Raw genomic sequence first — 21,061 nt, 5'->3', positions numbered from 1 at the left:
GCAATGGACTCTTCATTGACGGGGAATGATTTTGAAATTAAGTGGATATTAAAGCGAACTTGACTATATTAACGAGATAGTGTGGTCAACAAATTACCCATCAGATCTTCCAAACCTTTCAAGATTTGGATTGTTAAGCCATACAATATAATTTAGAAAAGAAACATCCCATATATTTTACCTTTTAAATTGGGTAGTTCCCTATATTTTTATGCAGAGCTAATGCACGGATCTAGAGCGGGTCAAGGGGACCCAAACCCCCTCCCCTGCAAAATTCAATTTTTTTTAAATTGTAAAATTATACAATTACCAAAAATATGCCTTACTCCACCCCAGCAAACTTAATTAACCGGAAAAATTTTCTGGATCCGCGCATGAAAGTCCTCTTTCAATGGAGATCAATACAGTCTAAAAATGGCCTTGACCATTGAGCCCCCTTAAAAATCACAAATAGATGTTTTCATCAATACGTTTTCTGATTTTACCGTAACCAATAATTTCCTTTTCTTCTTTCTACGAACCGCAAAATCCAAAAAAAAAAACATAACAAAAGCAAAATTACATGTAAATAATGATACATGGATTGTGGATATTGGGTGTCTTAAGCTTAAAGGCGTGTTCAATATAAAATTATACTTGTGAGTGCTTCTTCTGTTGTTGATTGAAACCTCTGTCTCAATTTTTAATTGATACAATTATAAATATTAAGCCATTTATTTGTCATGGGTTTCTTTGCTAAGTGTCATTAAGAGAATTTTTTTTACAAAATTATCGATGCGTAAATATACGAGTGTAGTTAACCATGCGCATGACGACTTATAACCTTTGGGCTGCTTATGCCATTGGTGATTTATCCCTCAAACTTAACACTATACCTAACCGTGATGAATTTGAAACAGCAATATAATTGATATGGACAAAAACCTTGCCTCGGTCAATATTACTTTTCACCGGTTAATAAAAAATATATGTATAGTAGTATGATTGTTAACACAGATTGCTATTTTATTGAATTATGTACATGTATGGGCAGCTGTCTATCTCAGCTAAGGATGACTTTACGCTGAACCAATCGATTTCATAATAATTTATTATACGCAAGATGTTGAGCACCCTAGGTACACGAGACCTTTCAATGAAATAAAAACAATGTTCTATGCTAAAATTTGTCTAACGTTTCTCAATGAAAATTAGATAATCTTTTAGCTGAAGAAACATAGCTTCATATTAAAGCAAAAAAAAGATAATCAATGAATTTGCTTATAACTAGTTTGCATTGACAGTAAGATGCAAACAGATACTGCTTATGTGTCATCTGGTATAGATTTTTTTCACGGAACATACTTTCCACGTGGGTCTCGAGCAAAACTGGAAAACTGTATATATGGCTAAGTAACTAATTGTAAAATGACGATTCGATTTTTAAAAAGGTACGTAAAAAAGGGAATCATAATCGTAACTTTAACATTATTAATCACCAAATATGTTTCGTATTTGTCGCTAAATCAAACATCCACGGAAAAAACGGACGCTAAAAGTGACAAAATGGCGAATGGTAAAGCTGCAGTGATTGACTCTGTCCGTAGTTATTGGCGGGAAAAGAAACGTGTCATGAGAAAAAGTGACCTCGATGCTAGCAATATTGAGGCATTAGGTTCAGCATTGTCAGAATTTGATGAAGACGATTGGAAGCCAAGTGCAAGAGCAAAGACGGATTTAAAAGCGCCAGGTACATATGTTACATGTATATGTAAACTGAACTTTTTCTATTCTCTGTGCTGGAAATTCTTAATTTTCATATGAATTAGGCCTAATCATATTAGTGTTCAAATCTTTTCTCAATATATCATATGATAGTGCAATGTACATTGACCCTGTAGTCGAATAAATAAAAATTCAATTGATATTTAGAAAAAGAAAGCCCTGTATTGTTTTGGTTATTTCTATGTAACTATATAATTTTTTTCGTTTTCTAATATTGAAATCTGAAGGAGAACTTGGAAGCCCTTACATTTTTAACAAGAGTCAGTTAACTTCAAAAGAAAAATTGGAATATGAAACTGGCTGGAAAAAGAACAATTTCAATGAATTTGCCAGTAACAGAATTTCTCTACAACGAAGTCTCAAGGATCCGAGGGACAAAGAGTAAGTTTTAGGCTACTTTCTTTTCTATTGCCACAAAACCCACACTGAGTCCCTTGTCGGTGGGCGGGGCTGGAGGTTATCGTAATTGTAAGACATGTATTGTTATAGGTAAGAAATTTACGTGTACAATGGATGTTAAACAAGTATATTTACATGTACTTGCCATTTATTTTCACAAAATTGAGTTAAAACCAAGCATAAGGAAGACAGATGTTGGAATGTTAAGAGTCGCCGACAGCGTTTTCATTATGTACATAATTATTCATTAACGATTGCAAAAAATCATGTTATTTTTCGTTACTATATCTTATATCGGCATTTTGCTGTTTCAGATTTTTTTTGTCATTTTATTTCCACTGATGACTTTCAAAAGATTATAAGACGCAATGTTTACTTCAGTTACAAGACGACATTTTAAGTTTCTAAATTTTTCAATGAATTTAGATCGTTATTTTGAATGAAACGGTGCGATCGAATTTGAATGGTAATATTTAGACTATTATAACTTTTCAGAAAGAATCCGTTCAATATATTATTGATATTTTAAACGTTGGAATCTTGTAGATTTTAGTGGGGGTTTTTCCTGGTTACAAGATATCAGATTAATTTGACCTTACGTAATTGTTTGCTATTTCTTCAAAGTTTTGAATGCATGCTGTGCTAACTGTTGATACATGCATTGTTGGAGGGGGGATTGGGTTGGAGTAGGGGTTCGTATAAAAACGATGCAAATTTCACATTCCGTAGATATCTGTGTATTTTGTTCATTAAGATGATCTTTTGCAAATTAGGTGTTTAATGTGTATGATTTCTTCGTTAATATTTATTATTAATTATGCATGCAGGTGTCACAACCTGACCTACAGCGAGAACCTGCCAGAGGTCAGCATCATTGTCACATTCCATAACGAGGCTTGGAGCGTTCTGATAAGGAGTGTATACAGTATACTCAACCGAACACCCGACTCTCTGCTCAAAGAAGTCATTCTTGTTGACGACTTTTCGTCCTTGGGTATGTGTTACTAAGCGTCAGCCAAGTATTTAATAACTTCGTAATGTCAAATTGGTAAGCACTAATTATATAGTGTGTGAACTTCGATGTAGATCTTCTTTTCCGTGTGTTAAGATAAAAACATAACATTATTTTGTTTTATCATTTTAACAAAACATATAAATGTTTGTTTCTTTATTTAGAGCATCTCAAAGAACCTCTTGATCAATTTATGGAACAATTCCAAAAGGTGAAAATAGTTCGAGCCACAGAGCGTCAGGGATTAATCCGCGCTCGTCTTCGTGGATACAGGGAGGCGGTCGGCGATGTCCTCGTTTTTCTAGACTCTCACATAGAGTGTGCTGAAGGTATTATCATCATATACATAAATTACATGGGTTCGAGGGTTACATTATCAGAATATTTGCCCGGAGGTGCCAGAAAAGCCCTGGCGTGTTATGTCGCCCGATGCCGAAGGCGGAGGGCTTCATAACATTCCAGATCTTTCCTGTCATTAAGTGACAAATATTCTGGTATTGTCGCCCGAGAAGACATGTAATATATATTATATTACGTTCTTAAAAAATCAAAATCAGTTAAAAAACATTTACCTCTTTGATAAGTGCATTTTATTACATGCAGTTGTAAAACATCTTCAAATCTTGCAAGTAAGATTTTATGTTGAATGTCCACCTGTCCTTTCAATAAAAATGTTAACTTTTCAAATTAAACAATTTAAAAACAAAATACAGTGAAACCTTACTATATTTTATAACAACATAACAGTTACTTTTATACACCAAATTAAAAAAAAATCCCCAAAAAGTCTAAAGTAGCATGAATGTAAAGATCCCTCCTCTAAGAGAGTTTACCGCATTTTCACCATTGAAGGTTGGTTGGAGCCCCTAATAGACCCTATAGCCAGAAACTGGAGCACCGTCATGACCCCTGTCATTGACGTCATAGATAAGGAGACATTTCAGTACGGGTTTCAAGCAGCCTCCGCGACTAATGTCGGTGGATTTGATTGGTCCTTGATGTTCACGTGGCATTTCGTCCCTGAAACAGAGCAAAAGCGACGCCAGTACAAGCATTATCTACCCGTAAGGTAAACCACTTCCGCCTCTTCACCAATAAAATACGAAAACTAAATAACGGTTTATAGCTTTAAAAAATCATACATCTATAATCAGTCGAAAGACCTGATGAATAATTATTAATAGTTAGACAGTCCTATTTAAGGTTAAGGGTTAAGTTGTTTCACGTGAATGTCTGTGTCCTGCAGGTCGCCGACAATGGCCGGAGGATTGTTCGCCATCAGCAGGAAATATTTTGAGCACATTGGCACCTACGATGAAGGAATGGACATTTGGGGCGGGGAAAACTTGGAGTTATCATTCAGGGTAATGTATTTCAAACATTAAACTAATACGGTCGAAATATATAAGAATACCTTTATATATGTCCAGCAAAAAACACTGTGTTTTTATTAATCTCAAAGTAAGGGTTTTTTGGCGTTTAGTCTTTAAAAGATTGTGATTAATATTAAGTTTGGTAAATCGTTTCATTAATGAAACGAAAACACACGTTTTTGTTAATTTAAACACCAAAAAAAAAAATTTCATAGGAGTCGAGAAACTGGCTAAAACTTAAATTATTCAGTATTCATTTTATTGCTTCATTGGTAACTTCTTGTTATTCGCAGGATTTCATTTGTATCATAATATTTGAACAACAGCTAGATGAGTAATATTTTTTTCATAAATAAAACCAGTTGACTTGATTTGAATTTAAAAAAAATTTAAAAATGCCAGAGAACATAGCCGTGGCTAACAGTATTTTCTGTTTCTGTTCAAGGCCAGGACTATTCCCGGATGAGTTGTCATTCAAATTAATTTTCAGATATGGATGTGTGGTGGAACATTACTAACTGCTCCCTGCTCGCATGTTGGCCATGTTTTTCGACACACACCACCTTATTCCTTTGGCCCAAAGAAAAACGTCGTGAAAAACAACCTCGTGCGCATGGCGGAAGTGTGGCTAGACGATTTCAAATATTATTACTATCAACATATCAACTACACTCTAGTAAGTGTTCATGGTCAGTGTGATTATGTTTATCTTTAGGCGGTTTATTAGAAGAGGTCCTTATGTATTTATGTATTAAGTATAATAACTGGAAACGCGATTAATACAATTTACCTATTATTTTCTTTTTTTGTTCAGGGAAATTACGGAGACGTTTCCGCGCGGAGGGCTCTCCGAGCCAACCTTCAGTGTCACAGTTTTGATTGGTATCTTGTTAATGTTTATCCGGAACTATTAATTCCGGCCGAGGCTCTTTACTCAGGGGAGGTAATTTTGTCTATTATACCATACTCTTGAATAAAATAAGATTTGTGCAGAATCTTACCTTTTTCCAACCTGCCTCTTTATTAACTTGAGTAGTTTTGGCCTTGTTCGCTTACAAATGTATAAAACATCACCGAGGCCCTAAAATTGCGCTTGTTTGATGTATATTATTTTTATAGGCCTACATGTCTCCTTAGGTCAGTCTCAAACACATGCTTGCAAACTGAATCCTAAACCTCTCCTCCCTAAGACATCAACATTCTCCGTCTTTCTTAAAATACAGATATCAAATATTCGCTATATATTTTTTATTTGACCTTTTCGTGCAGATTCGAAGCAAGGCAGAACCTTTGTGTCTGGAGAGTCCCTATAGGTTTGGAAAAATCAACAAACCATTAACTGTGTTTCACTGTCATGGACAGAAAGGGAATCAAGTGTGTATGATTTTGATACTTTGTTTTATCTTTTAGCTATTCTTGTTATACACATGTACAAGTATGTGTACAATCCTTTCTCTCTCTCTCTCTCTCTCTCTCTCTCTCTCTCTCTCTCTTCACAGACAAACAACACTAGTAGTTCTACAGATCATTTCTATCTCAAGTTATATAACATAATTAATTTTCACTTTCCCTCTATATGGTACTCATTACCTACATGGTTTCTTCATGTCCTGTCAAAGTACTTCATTCTACAGTATTGATTGTACACCGGGCGATTGTTTCTTGATATCACTCTATAGGACTACGTGTAAAGTTGATAACATTTCAATGAACTCAATTCCACATTTTTTTGGCTGTATACTTAGAACCAGTTTTTTGCAGTTGCCGCTGTACACGGGATGAAAGTTTCTTAATTGATAACATTTCAAAGTAACTTATTTCATATTTATTTATTGGCTGTATACATGTAGCAGTTTTTACAGTATTGGTTGTACACCGGTAGATAGTTTTCTGATGTTATTGTTTTGTTATTGTCTTTTTTCTATAGCATTGACAGCACATTGGTAGATAGTTTCTTGAGCTTGTTGTCTTTTATCTCATTATATTGGCTGTACACCGGTAGATAGTTTCCTGAGGTTATTTTCTTGTATTGTATAGTATTGGCTGTACACCGGTAGATAGTTTCCTGGGGTTATTTTCTTTTATTGTATAGTATTGGCTGTACACCGGTAGATACTTTCGTACACCGGTAGATAGTTTCCTGAGGTTGTTGTATTTTATTGTATATTATTGGCTGTACACCGGTAGATAGTTTCGTACATCGGTAGATAGTTTTCTGAGGTTGTTGTCTTTTATCGTATATTATTGGCTGTACACCGGTAGATAGTTTTGTACACCAGTAGTTAGTTTCCTGATGTTATAAATGCCTTCTATTTCATAGTATTGGCTTTGCATCGGCAGATAGTGTCCTGATGTTATTGTCTTTTATTTTATAGTATTGGCTGTACACCGGCAAGTAGTTTCCTGATGGTATTGTCTTTTAATCTATAGCATTGGCTGTACACCGGTAGATAGTTTCCTGATGTTATTGTCTGTTATTTTATAGTATTGGCTGTGCACCGGTAGATATTTTCCTGATGTTATTGTCTTTTATTTTATAGTATTGGCTGTACACCCAGAAAGGTGAGATCCGCCATGATCTGTACGGCTGTATTGATGACGCAGGGTCAACTGTCTACGTCAACAGTTGCCATGGACTGGGCGGAAACCAAAAATGGACTTACAGAGAGGTCGGGGTTTTTAAACGTGCATTCTTTCATTTTACAAATTGATTAATTGTCGCAAAACCGAGACAAATTTCAATCTTAAACAGTATTTCTAATTTATGAATCCCGAATCCAAAGAAAGGTCCGACGACATTTTCTGAATTAAAAGAATAATTTTTGTCAATGAGGCAGGTGGAACAATTGGGACATTGTAATCTATAACAGTATACAGCCACTTCAATTAAACTCGTACCTAAAAATTATTTGAAGGATACAGAAGTAAACAACAATAGCGGATACATTGTTCTTGTTTTTTTTTAAACAAAGTTAGAAATTGATAGCCATATAAACAAAACCAATGAGAGAGAGAGAGAGAGAGAGAGAGAGAGAGAGAGAGAGAGATTAAAAACAAATCCAGAAGGCACTACACATGTCCTTTATATCATTAAAAACATTTTCTTTTTCATGAAGACGTGACATTTCTCTTCCGATTCCACTTTATGAATTGCTTTTTTTACTAAGTTAATATCTTTGCATACACTGTTTTTCTAGGACAACACGATACAACATGAGGGCACAGACCGTTGTCTGGAGCTGTCAGCCGACGGTAAGACAGTGTCAGTGAAGAAGTGTATGGGGATAGATAGACAGTTGTGGGTCTGGAACAGGAAACCCCCAAAAGGACCAGTACGGAGCACCTTTCATTGAACACCCGTACACTCGTGTAAAATTTCTTATATAAATGTTTAATTAAGCTTGGACACTAGACACAAGGCATTAAGAATTTCACAGTTTCAATTGAACAATATAATATACTTTCATGCATCAAGCTACTTTTCATTGAGTAATGTTTGCTGTAAGAAAATATATTAAGAATTTTACACAGAGATTCATGTCAGAACTTTAAACAATCAAAGCGATCTTGATTGCTTTATCTTAAATTCCTATCTTAAAACTTGCTTTATCGATAGGAATATTAAGACAACCTATTTTACAAATGATATATACTTAATCATTATAAACATTCACTTTTTTCATGCTATTACTTAATGACAAATATTTAATAAAACTACATATTTAATCCTTTTTCTTCCTTGCACCATATAAAATCCAAAAGATTTATCATTTTATTGAAAAGTATTTGACACCGAAGTTATATGCATTTAACTTTAGTGACTGATTTATGAATCAATGATTTCTCACTTTCTTGTTTATGCCAATGGTTCAAAACCTCTGTTGGAAAACAACTCACTCCCACAAGTGTCAAAATATTTCTTACTACTTAAAAAGGAGTGTATATATGCATTTTTTCAGATACATTAGTCATTTACACTATTATCTCCCTAAGTCATAACATTTTGGATGGTTTAGAAGGTATCTGCCTGTTATGTTGATCATAAGTGTCCGTTACATGTATTTGAAAGATGTATGTTTTGTGAATTGAAACATATTAATAGTTTCAAAAGTATGTTTATTCATCAAATTCATTTTTAATAGTTAGTATTAACCCATTTTAAATGCAATCAATAATGGGTATTTTTTGTTTTAAAAAAAAACATTATCAATATTATGATTTATGTGATGAAAATAAAAATGAAATAAATATTAGTTGTTCATTTACTCGGTAAAAAGTATAAATTAAAGTATTAACCACCGTACGTAACAGGTGAAAATGTGTAGGTAAATGTTCAGGTATTGTCCTTGAATGAATATATCTTTGTACAAGGTTAAAATTACACGCATGCTCATAAGAGGCATTGTCTTCTTTGCCCTTCGTTGCTGATAAGTTTTCAGGTTGCTTACAATGTCCCCTTTTTTAATTTTAATAAAAAAAAAATACAGGTATTTTTAAAGGTTTTAAATCATGCAGTAAATTAATGCATAGAATACAAGATTGTGCACAGAAAGTGAACTTTTTGTGATATACAATGAAACCACAGATTAAAAATAGAAGTTGTTAAAAAAAACTTTATTATAAAAATCAACAAATGTATGCAGGTGTACTAATTTTATTTCCTAATCGATGATGGCAATCAACTGAAAATGAAAACCATACACAATATGTTCAGAACAAAGACTTGTGTATTTGTGAAAATGAATAAAATGATTTAATAATAATAGACCACATATGTACATGTATAACAATTGTGTAGCTGTCAAGGTCTTTACTTCAACATTTGCAGAGGGTTTTTTTTCTTTAGTGCAACTCTTTCTCATTATTTGTTCATTGATTTTGTAAATTAAACATTGATTTCATTATTTACTGTGAACAAGAATTTTAGAGGATTTTGTAAATTTCAAAATTTGGAGTTTCGTTCTAACCACGACATCGAGGCTAGATAGTGTTGCTCAATGGCTAGCGATTAAACAATAGTGCAAATATTAGAAATGTTTTAAAGAAATTTTTGTCATATAAAGTTTGCGTAGTTTAGAAATCCTGGTATTACAAGATGACGGTTATTCTTATAAATTGAGAGTTTTTGGCTCTCTGTCATACATACGGGTGATGTGGTGGGTTGTGGTTTCCTGTATCGCCATTATTGTGGCAGTGACACATGCCAGCGTCACAGGTGGCGGTTTCATGGGCGCCGCATGTACAATCATCTGGATCCATACAGGCTGTGGTTTGGCGTCGGCCACTGAAAAACAAAAGGTCCTGTCATAAACAAAAATTCTTAAATATAACGTTTTATATAAGCGTTTAAATGTAACAAAATATTGGGAATCTTTATTCAAACAGAGTTCATTTAAATAATTTTTTTCCCGTTAAACCTACAAAAGGCGACTTAAGGTTTCATCTTTTTGATAGTAAGTTCTTAAAGACTTCAAGACAAAAAGTTCGTAATTTTCAATCAAATAATTATATTTTTTCTCTCAATTTCTGTGCATTTATAAGGAAATGTATAGTGAATTATAAATCTATGTATGACTCGTTCCATAGATGTACATGTACATACGGATGGTGGTTTCCTGGATTGTGATGGTGTTCGTCATGTTTACAATGACAGTTTCCATTTTCACAGAAAGCTACTTCATGGGCTCCGGCGCATGTGCAGTTGGCATCTACGGTACACATCGTCTGTCTAATTTGACTGTTGAAAATCAAATTTATTATTTTCAATACAGGATTTGAGTTGAAGAAAAAATTTGTTTATTAAAAGATAAACAAATGTTCAGGTAATTTTTTTTTAAAGATATGGTTTCAACCTAAAAGGATGATGGTTGCTGTCATGGTGACACGTGAAGTGTCCATGGTGACACTCGGCGACATTGTGCAAATAATAAAGATATTTCTTTATGAAATGTTTGGCATATAAATGTGTGCGTGCTTCAGAAGCCCCGAAATTACAGCTTGGCGGTTAATATTAAAATTGAGAATTTCCCTGTTATACATACGGATGATGTGGTGGGTTGTGGTTTCCTGTATCGCCATCATTGTGGCAGTGACACATGCCAGCGTCACAGGTGGCGGTTTCATGGGCGCCGCATGTACAATCATCTGGATCCATACAGGCTGTGGTTTGGCGTCGGCCGCTAAGAAACGGTCAGATTATTATAAATTAACTTATAAAATGGATTATTTATCAATAATTAGCATGAATAACTTTCTCTCAAATCATGATATCAAGTTCATTTACATGCATTTCTCTCCACACGTAAGTAAACATATCGGTTGTAATTTGTCTGGGAATTCTGTAGAAAGGAAGAATATGCATAGTTTTACCCCTCTCTCTCTCTCCCTCTCTCTCTCTCTCTCTCTCTTTCTCTCTCTCTCTCTCTCTTCTTTCTTTCCTTTTCTAGGCATACATGTATGTGTCATTGAATGTAAGGAACTGAATTATAAAGCATAAGTCACTATAGACGCAGTCCATAGAGATACATACGGATGGTGGTTTCCTGGATTGTGATGGTGTTCGTCGTGTTTACAATGACAGTTTCCATTTTCACAGAAAGCTACTTCATGGGCTCCGGCGCATGTGCAATTGGCATCCACGGTACACATCGTCTGTCTAACTTGTCTGTTGAATATCAAATTATTCATTTTCAATACAGGGTTTGAGTCGGAGTAAAACTTTGTTTCATCAAAAGATAAACAAATGTTTAGGTAAATTATTAAAAAAGATATGGTTTTAAACCTGAAAGGATGATGATTGCTGTCATGGTGACACGTGCAGTGACCATGGTGACACTCGGCGACTTGGTTACTAGAACATCCGGTGCAATCAGCGGCGGTGGTACACTGACTGGCCGCCTGTCTCTTGCTGTGTACGATTTTAATGCATATACATTACAAACCTAAGGATCCATATTTAATCAAGTTTTGCAAAAATGATATTTTACTTAGAAATCAGTTTTTAATTGCATTGAACAATAACATATCAAAAAACATACCCAAGAGTATGATTTTAATATTTCATAAAGAAAATCTTTCAAGAAATTATATATATAATATTAATGTTGTTATATTATAATGTACAAATGAACATAACTAAAATGTCTATAAATTGCGTTGTAGAAGATATTTTCATTGAATTTCGAAAAGAAAACGCAGATATTGAATCTGTATAAATTGTAAAGCTATCATACCCGTTGTTTCCACAGTCACAATGTCCCTGGCTGTTACAGACTCCGGTCTGTCCGTCAGAGCACACACACTGGTGTCCGTTATGACAATCAGCGCGTCTGGAATAACACACAACCAATAGACAGGGACATACTTTTACCACATTATTATGATAAGTAATGTTTGAATGCATTGTTAAAAACCACATCTCAAGTGTTGCCTTCGATAACTGATTGTGAACCAAATCATGAAACTTTTATTGTTTTCATCTTTTTTTATGGTTTCCAATTCACAAATAAATAGTAAGTTAGTGTAGATTATCAGAACTGCAACGTTTACTGAAAATAATTTCATCGCGTGGTTTCAATAAGTTTTGTTTAGTAGAATGATAAATATGTATGTTTATTAAAAACCATTATAAAATTGTATACGCAAAGGTATTTTTAAAAAACGTGCCTTAAAACATACTATACTGAAGGAAAAACACCTATGAAACAGTAAAGCAGTATTTTGCTCGTGTAATGAATTTGAGTTCAATGCACAAATATAACTGCAAAAACATACCAATCAACAAAAAGATGTATTCTCGGAAAGATGTGATTGAAATGTTTCAAAATATAAAAAAATTTGAACATACCTAAAAGGGTGATGGTTGCTGTCATGGTGACACGTGCAGTGTCCATGGTGACACTCGGCGACCTGGTTACTAGAACATCCGGTGCAATCAGCGGCGGTGGTACACTGACTGGCCGCCTGTCTCTTGCTGTGTACGATTTAAATACACATATATTACAAAGCTAAGTTCCAATATTTAATAAAGTTTGCAACAATTTAAAATTAACATTACAAATTACCTTCCAAATAGTATAATTTTGATATTTCATATAAGACAATCTTTCATAGATATTTTCTTACGTTGTTATATCTTACCTAACGAACAGAACTCCAGTGTCTATGAATTGCGTCGTAGAAAATATTCCATTTAATTGCGAATTAAGAAAATAAAACACCTGTATGAATTGTAAAGCTATCATACCCGTTGTTTCCACAGTCACAATGTCCCTGGCTGTTACAGACTCCGGTCTGTCCGTCAGAGCACACACACTGGTGTCCGTTATGACAATCAGCGCGTCTGGAATGATCAGTTAACAATGACAATCTGGTAATGTTGTATAACAATGAGTTAGGGTTTACTGCATAGTTGAAATCCCACATATCAGTCTTTTTTGCGTTTACTGACCGTGAACACACTTTTACAACTTTTCTCATTTTATGAACATTACTTATTGCCATTCATCAATGAAAAAGCAAAAGTTTTGTGCTTTTTAGATGATGTTATAAAACCACGTCGTTGTTAAGTGATCTATGTGTAGGCATCCGCAGAATTTGGTTAATGAATGTGTGAAGGAGCCAACCAAAATACAACATGATATGTTCATTTAAACGAGAAAAACGTTACGAGGTGGCCTACAGTTAGTAGGATTATCTTTCGACTGAATGTTTGATGCTGAATATTGTTTTCATTTTTATCACGTGGTTTTAAATAAGCAGCAAGATCAATAGTTTTCCCTGTACAAAGAAATGCAGAAAGTTCAATCTAGACTGTATAGAAATGACAGGAAAACAGTAAAATATATCAAAAAATTTATTTTTTGTTCGTTCAAAACTGAATGACATTCAACGAGTCTTTCGATATATTGAGATCACAACACAAGTATAATTGGACATATTTATAAACAACTAATATTTTCTTCGGAATTATGTGATGGAAATATTGTGAAGATATAAACCAGTCTCAAAATAACTAACCTGAATGGATGATGATTGCTGTCATGGTGACACGTGCAGTGTCCATGGTGACACTCGGCGACCTGGTTACTAGAACATCCGGTGCAATCAGCGGCGGTGGTACACTGACTTGCCGCTTGTCTCTTGCTGTGTACGATTTTAATGCATATACATTAGAATATGGAATTGACTCTGAACGTATTAAAATGTTTCTGATAGGAGTTCAATGAAGGCTAGTTTACCCGTTGTTTCCACAGTCACAATGTCCCTGGCTGTTACAGACTCCGGTCTGTCCGTCAGAGCACACACACTGGTGTCCGTTATGACAATCAGCGCGTCTGGAATAACACACAACCAATAGACATGGATATGCTTTTACTGCATTATTATGATAAGTAGGGTTTGAAAACATTGTTAAAAACCACACCTCAAGTGTTGCCTTCGATAACTGATCGTGAACCAAATCATGAAACTTTTATTGCTTTCATCTTTTTTTTATGGTTTCCAATTCACAAATAAATTATAGTAAGTTAGTGTATGCAAGACTGGTTGTTGGTTTCTAAAGATTATCAGAACTGCAACGTTTACTGAAAAATAATTTCATCGCGTGGTTTCAATAATATTTGTTTAGCAGAATGATAAATAGGTATGTTTATTCAAATAAACATTAATCGTATCCGCAAAGGAATTTAAAATATGCCTTAAAACATAATATACTGAAGGAAAAACACCTGTGAAACAGTTAAAGCAGTTTTTGCTCGTGTAATGAATTTGAGTTCAATGCACAAATATAACTGCAAAAACATACCAATCAACAAAAATATGTATTCTCGGAATGATGTGATTGAAATGTTTCAAAATATAAAGCAATCTGAACATACCTAAAAGGGTGATGGTTGCTGTCATGGTGACACGTGCAGTGACCATGGTGACACTCGGCGACCTGGTTACTAGAACATCCGGTGCAGTCAGCGGCGGTGGTACACTGACTGGCCGCCTGTCTCTTGCTGTGTACGATTTTAATGCATGTACATGTACATTAGAAATATGGAATTGACTTTGAACGTAGTAGAATTTTTATGATTTTTATGAGAAGTTCAATGAGGCTATCATACCCGTTGTTTCCGCAGTCACAATGTCCCTGGCTGTTACAGACTCCGGTCTGTCCGTCAGAGCACACACACTGGTGTCCGTTATGACAATCAGCGCGTCTGGAATAAACAATAATCATTCATATTTTAATGAAGGATTACTTTACTAGAGCATAACTTTAATGAAGCATAAGTGATTATTAAAATCTTAAGTTTTGGTCTAACTACATGATTTAAAATAAACAGAAAAATTCATGAATTTGTTTATGATAATTCATAAATTGTATATTGTATTAGAGAATAATTGTATAGCCAGTGAATGCGGAACACTAGCTAAATGTTTGTCTAAATTGAGGCCATAAAAAACTTTCATATAAAAAGAAAGTGAGGAGAAAAATAAATTGCTTGTTCTTAACTAGATTACTTTGCGTAAAACTTTATAACTTTTCAGGTCATTCCCAGCAAAAGGAACACCAAAAAATACCTAAATCTCAAATCTATAAGTATCATTACTAATGTTATAAAGACCATGGTTATTATAGAATCATTTATTTTATTTGGGTCAAGTTTTGGGAGTTGATTTTAATCAACTCTCCTATGCAGTTACTCGGACAAACCGAAAGTGAAACAGTGTTTGTACCTCAGCACAAATCATTGCTGCTGACAAGACTTAGTTCTTGAAAATAATTGATAAAAGCGATGTAATGTATGCAAATTCTAATGATTCCAACGTATTTAAAGATTCAGTTTGGTATGTAGTTTTGTTTATTATTTGATATAAAAAAAACTGTATGTTTTACTTACCTTACTCCTGCCGAAACATACCCTGAAAAAAATACAAACATGGTGAAAATCTGTTTAACCTTTTTAAGCAATAAAAATGTACTCAACCGTGGAGTGAGATTTTCCTTTATAGTTAGTTATAGTATATTACAGTCGAAACGGTTTATAAAAAGTTTTCTTGTAGTGTTATCATAATTCAAAATATTTTGATTTAAAGAATTGCCATTCTCCTTATCACTATTTAATTTTATCACGTACGTGCATAGAAAACACAATCTGTCGTTAACTGACCATATTTTAAACATACTTATCATAGTATAACAATAAAGAAAAGTCAAACTTCGTTTTCTCGAACTAAATGGGACTGCTTAAAAACTTGAGATATTTAAGTATTCGTGATATCGAAGGTAAAATAGTTAAACGTATAAGTGGTTGGACTTGCAAATCACTTCGACATATCCACTGAAATCGAGATATCAGTGTTCCAGATATCAAAGTTCAACTGTATTTTCATCTTAAAATCAGCATTAACCACATTCAACATGATTTGTTCGGGAAAAAAAATAAAACATTTCTTTTACATATCAATCGATGGATAAAGAATATGTAGGAATGCTTTGTATCAGATTTATGTTAAGAAGGCTAGGTGGCCATTTTTGTACTCTATTTACCTCCCTTAGACAGAAGGCTTGGTACAAAGTTACATGCCTAAGAAAATGTTTAAACAAAGATAATATATATTTGGATTTTGTTTAATATACGCGACATAATTTATGGCCAAAAAACATCATATCGGGGTATATAAAACTAAAGCTTAAAACCGATCTGATGGGCAATTTGTTGACCATCCAGCCTCCTTAATGTTAAAAGAGAAATCTGTTTTGAACATATTTTATTGATTACTCAAAAGGACCAGGATCAAGATTAAATATAGCAATAATTGTCATGCATATACATTTAGAACAAAAGAAAATATAGTTTAATATTGATACATGTATATACAAAGACAAATTCTTTGAATCTCAAAGATTATAGTCTATAACCTTTTGCACAGTAGCAAAAATGCCTTTGTTAATACATAGTATGTTAAGGTAGGTTGTGGATATCTCAAGATATATCTCAACGCCTTCTTATTTTGTAACACTGCTATATTTGTTTGTAATAATAATAACAAACCTGCCAAAGCTACAAAAGCTAAGACGCTATAAATCCTCATTGTCGGTTATTGGAATCTATAAGGTTTAAAAGATGTCTTTCTCTGGAACATTTATATAGCAATTAGTTCGTGCGAGTTATGATAAGACCAAGGGCAGTAGCCGAAATAGCCAAGGTTTCTTTATTGTATGTCTGATATGGAAGTTTGTTATTGGTTTTATAACTTTGAAACTTTATAAACAGTAAACTCCAAAGTTACTTTGTATTCTTTGATGGACATTGGTTAGATACTCCATATGAGAATTTCATTTCATTCAAATTTTCAAAAATGCAAAATAACAATACATATTTCCCCCTTTTATAAGGTAATACAAAATGCCTTCATTTGCAAGGTTAAAGTTCAATAAATATTCTTCTATTTAGATTTCTTATTGAATATTTGGTAAATTTTACTTTCAATGGACAACGACCGAAAACCGCCAAACAAATAGGTCATTTGAGTGAGTAAATTTATTTCGGTCTTTCAATCAGTGAATCACCTATCCGTACTAACATGAAAAATGGGTCTCTTTTATCTACTAAAATTGTGCCGTGTGCGAAAACCAGGCCTATAGTCCAAAGAACTCAGGCTTGTGATATATATCTTTTACAATCCTTCCGTGCGAGTCCTTCAACTACAAAACATCGCTGGACGTATACTGTTATGTTACGACCTAGTTGTTGAGGATCGAGGCTGGGTGTCAGCAAATTAATCACCAAATTTGCCTAAAATTTAAAGATATGATTTGTTTAGCTGTACATTATTATTTCGTAAATTAAGAAAACTTACATTTTACTTTTAAAATGTGTGTATGTTTTTTATATTTTTATACATATTCTTATTTTTAAAGGAGATCAATCTAAAAATGGCCACGTCGAGCCCTCTGAAATTGGTCTTTACTGTAGTTAAGAGTATAATGACAGGATTCAAACTTTACAGGATTTATAATTAATATAATTGTGAACTACATATACATCAAAACTCTATACTCTGTCCCGAGTTTTTGCTTCCACCACTTTTTGCTTGATATTTCGATAATCATAAATACCTTTGTGCTCAAACTACGTTCATCCACTAATATGAAAAATGTCCAGATTATCTGTTTCGAAACGCCCCTTCTACTGCTTCAGGTTTCAATACACGTCCCAAAATAGAAAGTCTACGGGAATTTTGCATTGCATCAGCCATTTTTTGCCATATGAAATTGATTTTAAATTAATCTACTTGATCTATATAATGTTATAAATCTTTCTATCTTGTTGTCAGTATCAAAGTATACATGTTTTGAATGAAACCTCACTTCGGAGCATGTACATTACGATTGCGATCTTTTATTAAACTTAGATTTTTAGCAAAGATGTTCCGTTTAGGGAATCATATTGATCAGTTTTCGTATATATATATTCGTAGTACATTATTGTTTTACCCTAAAGTGACGATCGCTATCTGTCACAATTTTCAATCTTAAAAAAAGAGTTTTAACAACAAATACAGTGTTTTCAAAATTTTATTGAAGATTTTTTGAAAAAAAAATTGTGAAATCATGAACACATCACTCTGTATTATGCACTGCACTATTTTGTTTACGAATTCTGGGCAATAAACACTAAACAGTCAAAACAACACAGCACAAATCAAAACACCTGTTTACGCACTTAGTAGGCTGTACACTTGATAAAAACAATAGTTTTAATAACGAAGCATATAAGATAGTATCACACAGTTTGTTAAATGTAGAATATATATACACATTTTTTTTTACATAAACTGTAAAAGTATCTTGCTTCTCTCTTTATACCGAGAATTACAGACTGGGCACATGAACTTCAAAAGTACAAACCATATTTACATATCTTAAGTTCAACTTTCACACGTACACAAGTGTTGTCTAAATATAATATTGGATTATTTTTACTTTTCCCGAGTCCCTCTCAGCCACTAGAAGATTGTCTTTCGTGTCTACACATAAGCCCAATGGAATGAATAAGTCGCAGTTGTCAATGTAGCGAAGGAACCGTCCGTCATTTTCGATGACATGAATACGGTGGTTCATGCAGTCTGCCGCCAGGATCCGACTCTGGCTGTCTGTGGCGATACCGACTGGAATGAACGATTCCGTGGATGGAAATGAGGAGCCTGTGTACGTAAATCTATGTCTGCCAGCCTGATTGACCACCACTACTGCACGGCCTAAATAGTCTGCTACACAGATATCCATGTTTCTGTTCTCGCAGATGTACTTTGTGTAACTTTGAGGTGCAAAAAATGCTTGCCCTTTGTCATTGAATTGAATGTTTTGTATCTTTGTGGAGCCCGAGAAACGCACAACTTTTGTTTCTTCATTATCGTCACTGTTCACGACAACTAACAGGTCACCAGAGGAGGTACTACATAGATTGCGAGGTATCCATCCCCGAAATCTGATCAATGGCTGTATCTCTTTATTTGTTACCCTGTTTACAGAGCTATCCCATGGGTCAGTATAAAGTAGATCACCAGTCTTTGTCACTGCTAAGTCCCATGGTTTGTTCTCTGACTTAGTTTTGATTGACTCCAGCAGCTCTTGTTTGAGGTTGTGGAGTTTCATAATGTTGTTGTTTCCACGGGTCCAAATTTCCTCATCGCTCAAGCAGGTCACGCTGTAGAGGAGCTCAAATCTTGTGTTAATGGCCCGGATGAATTCTGGTTGGTCAAGAAACAACCTGCTTGGTGGAGAAGACTCGGCTCCTTGGCTGGCAGTGTTGTTGTCAGGTTCATCAACTGTCATGGGAAGTAATGATAGAGAACCAAACAGTTCAGAGAGCTGAGCTGTGTTGATCTCCTGACAAGAAAAATGTGGTATTGACACATTAAGATTGGGCGGCGGTCTACTTAGTTCAGCTATCTGAGAGGTGTATCCAGCGACAAGGCACACATCATTAGATTTCGATAGTTTCTTCAAGTCAAGAATTCTTCGCGCGATTTCAGATACACCCCGGTTAATTTCCTTTTCTTGATCATTCAGGAAAGCTAGGCAATTTGCTTCATTTTCATCAGATTCGCATTTCAGTTTCTCGGTGATGGCGTCTACTTCTCTGTGCAAGTCTTCACCTCGTTGAATGAGGTCTGTTGTAAACTTCTTTGAGTGTTCATGCAGATCAGCTTTCCGGACTGGAATGGTAGAGGCAGTCTCTTGGTATTTTGGATAAATAGATTTCTCTAGTTCTAGAAGCTCTGTCTGTATTATTTCTTTCTTTCGTTGAAAGTTTGCAACAATGTCAATTATTTTGTGTTCTTTGTGTTTTCGAGTGGACAAGCAACGGGTGCAAATTGGCACGTCACATTGTTCACAGTGGAGCTCGCACCGTTTTTTGGTGTGCTTCGGGCATTTTGGATAATTTGGACTAGATCTTCGCTGTCTAAACGGCACCACTTTATGGTCTTTGAATTTGTCAGAGAGATGCTCTTCAGCACAAACCGTGCATAGACTGGTGTAACAGGTGTCACAGTAATGCTCTGGGACAGGTGTGTCACACAGGTAACATCGTACGATATCCTGGCGCTGTAATTTTGGTCCATCTTCAAAAAGCATACGCTCTATTATATATATATATCACCAATGCATAAAAGATATATTGATTTATCTGTATTCCACGAATTTAATATGAAAGCGAAACAAGAAATCCTAATTTTTACACTACACTTTTACTGGATAAAACACTTTTGGTGAAAGATTATTACACATACACATGTGAGCACCTGCTAATTTTGAAAAAAAAAATTTAATTTACAAACAAGTTAGTCCTATGAATTTTGGATATCTAAAATGAACAAACCGCTCTAATCCTCTGTGTTGGTGTTCTGAGATCTCGCCTCCTTCCTGTCTGACTACCGTTGTTAGTACACGTGGTAGGTTTAAAGTCAGGAACAAGCTGTTGCAATAAAATTAAACATGCAGACGTTTTATTGGCTTAGAAGTTGGAACTTTGGTTGACAGATCATAAATAATATCTAAAATAGTGTTACCTGTTCACATACGCAGCAATGTTAAGGCGTCCCGATGCTAAAATACGGCTGGAAAACTATACTGTGGTTTCATTAATTTTCAAGGGCATCAAATTTCGTGGATAAAGTGAATATCACAGTTTCAAGGATACGTAAATTCGTGGCCAATGACCCTATCAATACAAAATGTTTATAAAAATTGCACTTCAATGAACATTTAAATTCGTGGATCAACTAAACAACGAAATCCACGAAAATTGGTATTCAACGAATATTGATGAAACCACAGTATTATTTGAATCATCGCAAAAATACTTTGACCGGGGGTATTTCTTAAAATCTGTGTTACATTTATTGACACCAATGTTAAACATTATATTTGATGCCTTTTTGTATGGAACGCCAAATTAACATATATTCAAATATTTGTACCTATCTTCAATAAATTGTACCTATCTTCAAA

General features: G+C 34.4%; 3 protein-coding genes across 4 annotated transcripts; 1 reads left to right on the top strand and 2 right to left on the bottom strand.

The window, feature by feature from the left end:
* The first annotated feature begins 1,255 nt into the window (after positions 1-1,255).
* Positions 1,256-8,062, top strand: LOC105342448 (polypeptide N-acetylgalactosaminyltransferase 5). The gene is made up of 11 exons (XM_011449397.4): positions 1,256-1,729; positions 1,992-2,145; positions 2,991-3,157; positions 3,340-3,504; positions 4,028-4,244; positions 4,422-4,539; positions 5,039-5,224; positions 5,363-5,491; positions 5,818-5,922; positions 7,089-7,217; positions 7,746-8,062. The coding sequence occupies exons 1-11, from the start codon at positions 1,408-1,410 to the stop codon at positions 7,899-7,901; spliced, it is 1,848 nt and encodes a 615-aa protein (XP_011447699.3). The 5' UTR covers positions 1,256-1,407; the 3' UTR covers positions 7,902-8,062.
* A 1,085-nt stretch (positions 8,063-9,147) lies between these two features.
* On the bottom strand, positions 9,148-16,733 carry LOC105342460 (tenascin). Of its 2 annotated transcripts, XM_066073498.1 has the most exons (15): positions 16,596-16,733; positions 15,441-15,462; positions 14,661-14,756; positions 14,427-14,552; positions 13,788-13,883; positions 13,567-13,692; positions 12,794-12,889; positions 12,395-12,520; positions 11,781-11,876; positions 11,330-11,455; positions 11,078-11,212; positions 10,590-10,727; positions 10,151-10,285; positions 9,695-9,832; positions 9,148-9,230 (listed from the first exon to the last, which is right to left on the bottom strand). In XM_066073498.1, exons 1-15 carry the CDS (start codon positions 16,633-16,635, stop codon positions 9,227-9,229), a joined length of 1,500 nt encoding a protein of 499 aa, XP_065929570.1. In that variant the 5' UTR covers positions 16,636-16,733; the 3' UTR covers positions 9,148-9,226. The 2 variants fall into 2 exon arrangements, with proteins under 2 accessions (XP_065929570.1, XP_065929571.1); XM_066073499.1 differs by lacking the exons at positions 10,590-10,727; positions 11,078-11,212.
* Positions 16,734-18,502: 1,769 nt separating this feature from the next.
* Positions 18,503-20,185, bottom strand: LOC105342467 (uncharacterized). The gene has a single exon (XM_066073509.1). It carries the CDS (start codon positions 20,183-20,185, stop codon positions 18,503-18,505), a length of 1,683 nt encoding a protein of 560 aa, XP_065929581.1.
* Between the last annotated feature and the right edge of the window lie 876 nt (positions 20,186-21,061).

Source organism: Magallana gigas, chromosome 10, assembly GCF_963853765.1.
Source record: "Magallana gigas chromosome 10, xbMagGiga1.1, whole genome shotgun sequence".
Classification (NCBI taxonomy): Eukaryota; Metazoa; Mollusca; class Bivalvia; order Ostreida; family Ostreidae; genus Magallana; species Magallana gigas.
The sequence above is the reverse complement of the archived record's forward strand: the minus strand, read 5'-3'. Positions and strand labels throughout refer to the sequence as shown.

Excerpts from the sequence above, each read along its gene's own strand:
- LOC105342448 (XM_011449397.4), top strand. The coding sequence starts at position 1,408 with ATGACGATTCGATTTTTAAAAAGGTACGTAAAAAAGGGAATCATAATC. Across the intron at positions 4,245-4,421 it reads AAGCATTATCTACCCGTAAG|GTCGCCGACAATGGCCGGAG; the intron begins GTAAACCACTTC and ends TGTGTCCTGCAG. Across the intron at positions 5,225-5,362 it reads AACATATCAACTACACTCTA|GGAAATTACGGAGACGTTTC; the intron begins GTAAGTGTTCAT and ends TTTTTTGTTCAG.
- LOC105342460 (XM_066073498.1), bottom strand. The coding sequence starts at position 16,635 with ATGAGGATTTATAGCGTCTTAGCTTTTGTAGCTTTGGCAG. Across the intron at positions 11,456-11,780 it reads TGTGACTGTGGAAACAACGG|CAAGAGACAGGCGGCCAGTC; the intron begins GTATGATAGCTT and ends AATCGTACACAG. Across the intron at positions 11,213-11,329 it reads AGCAATCATCATCCTTTCAG|ACAAGTTAGACAGACGATGT; the intron begins GTTTAAAACCAT and ends GATATTCAACAG.
- LOC105342467 (XM_066073509.1), bottom strand. The coding sequence starts at position 20,185 with ATGCTTTTTGAAGATGGACCAAAATTACAGCGCCAGGATATCGTACGA.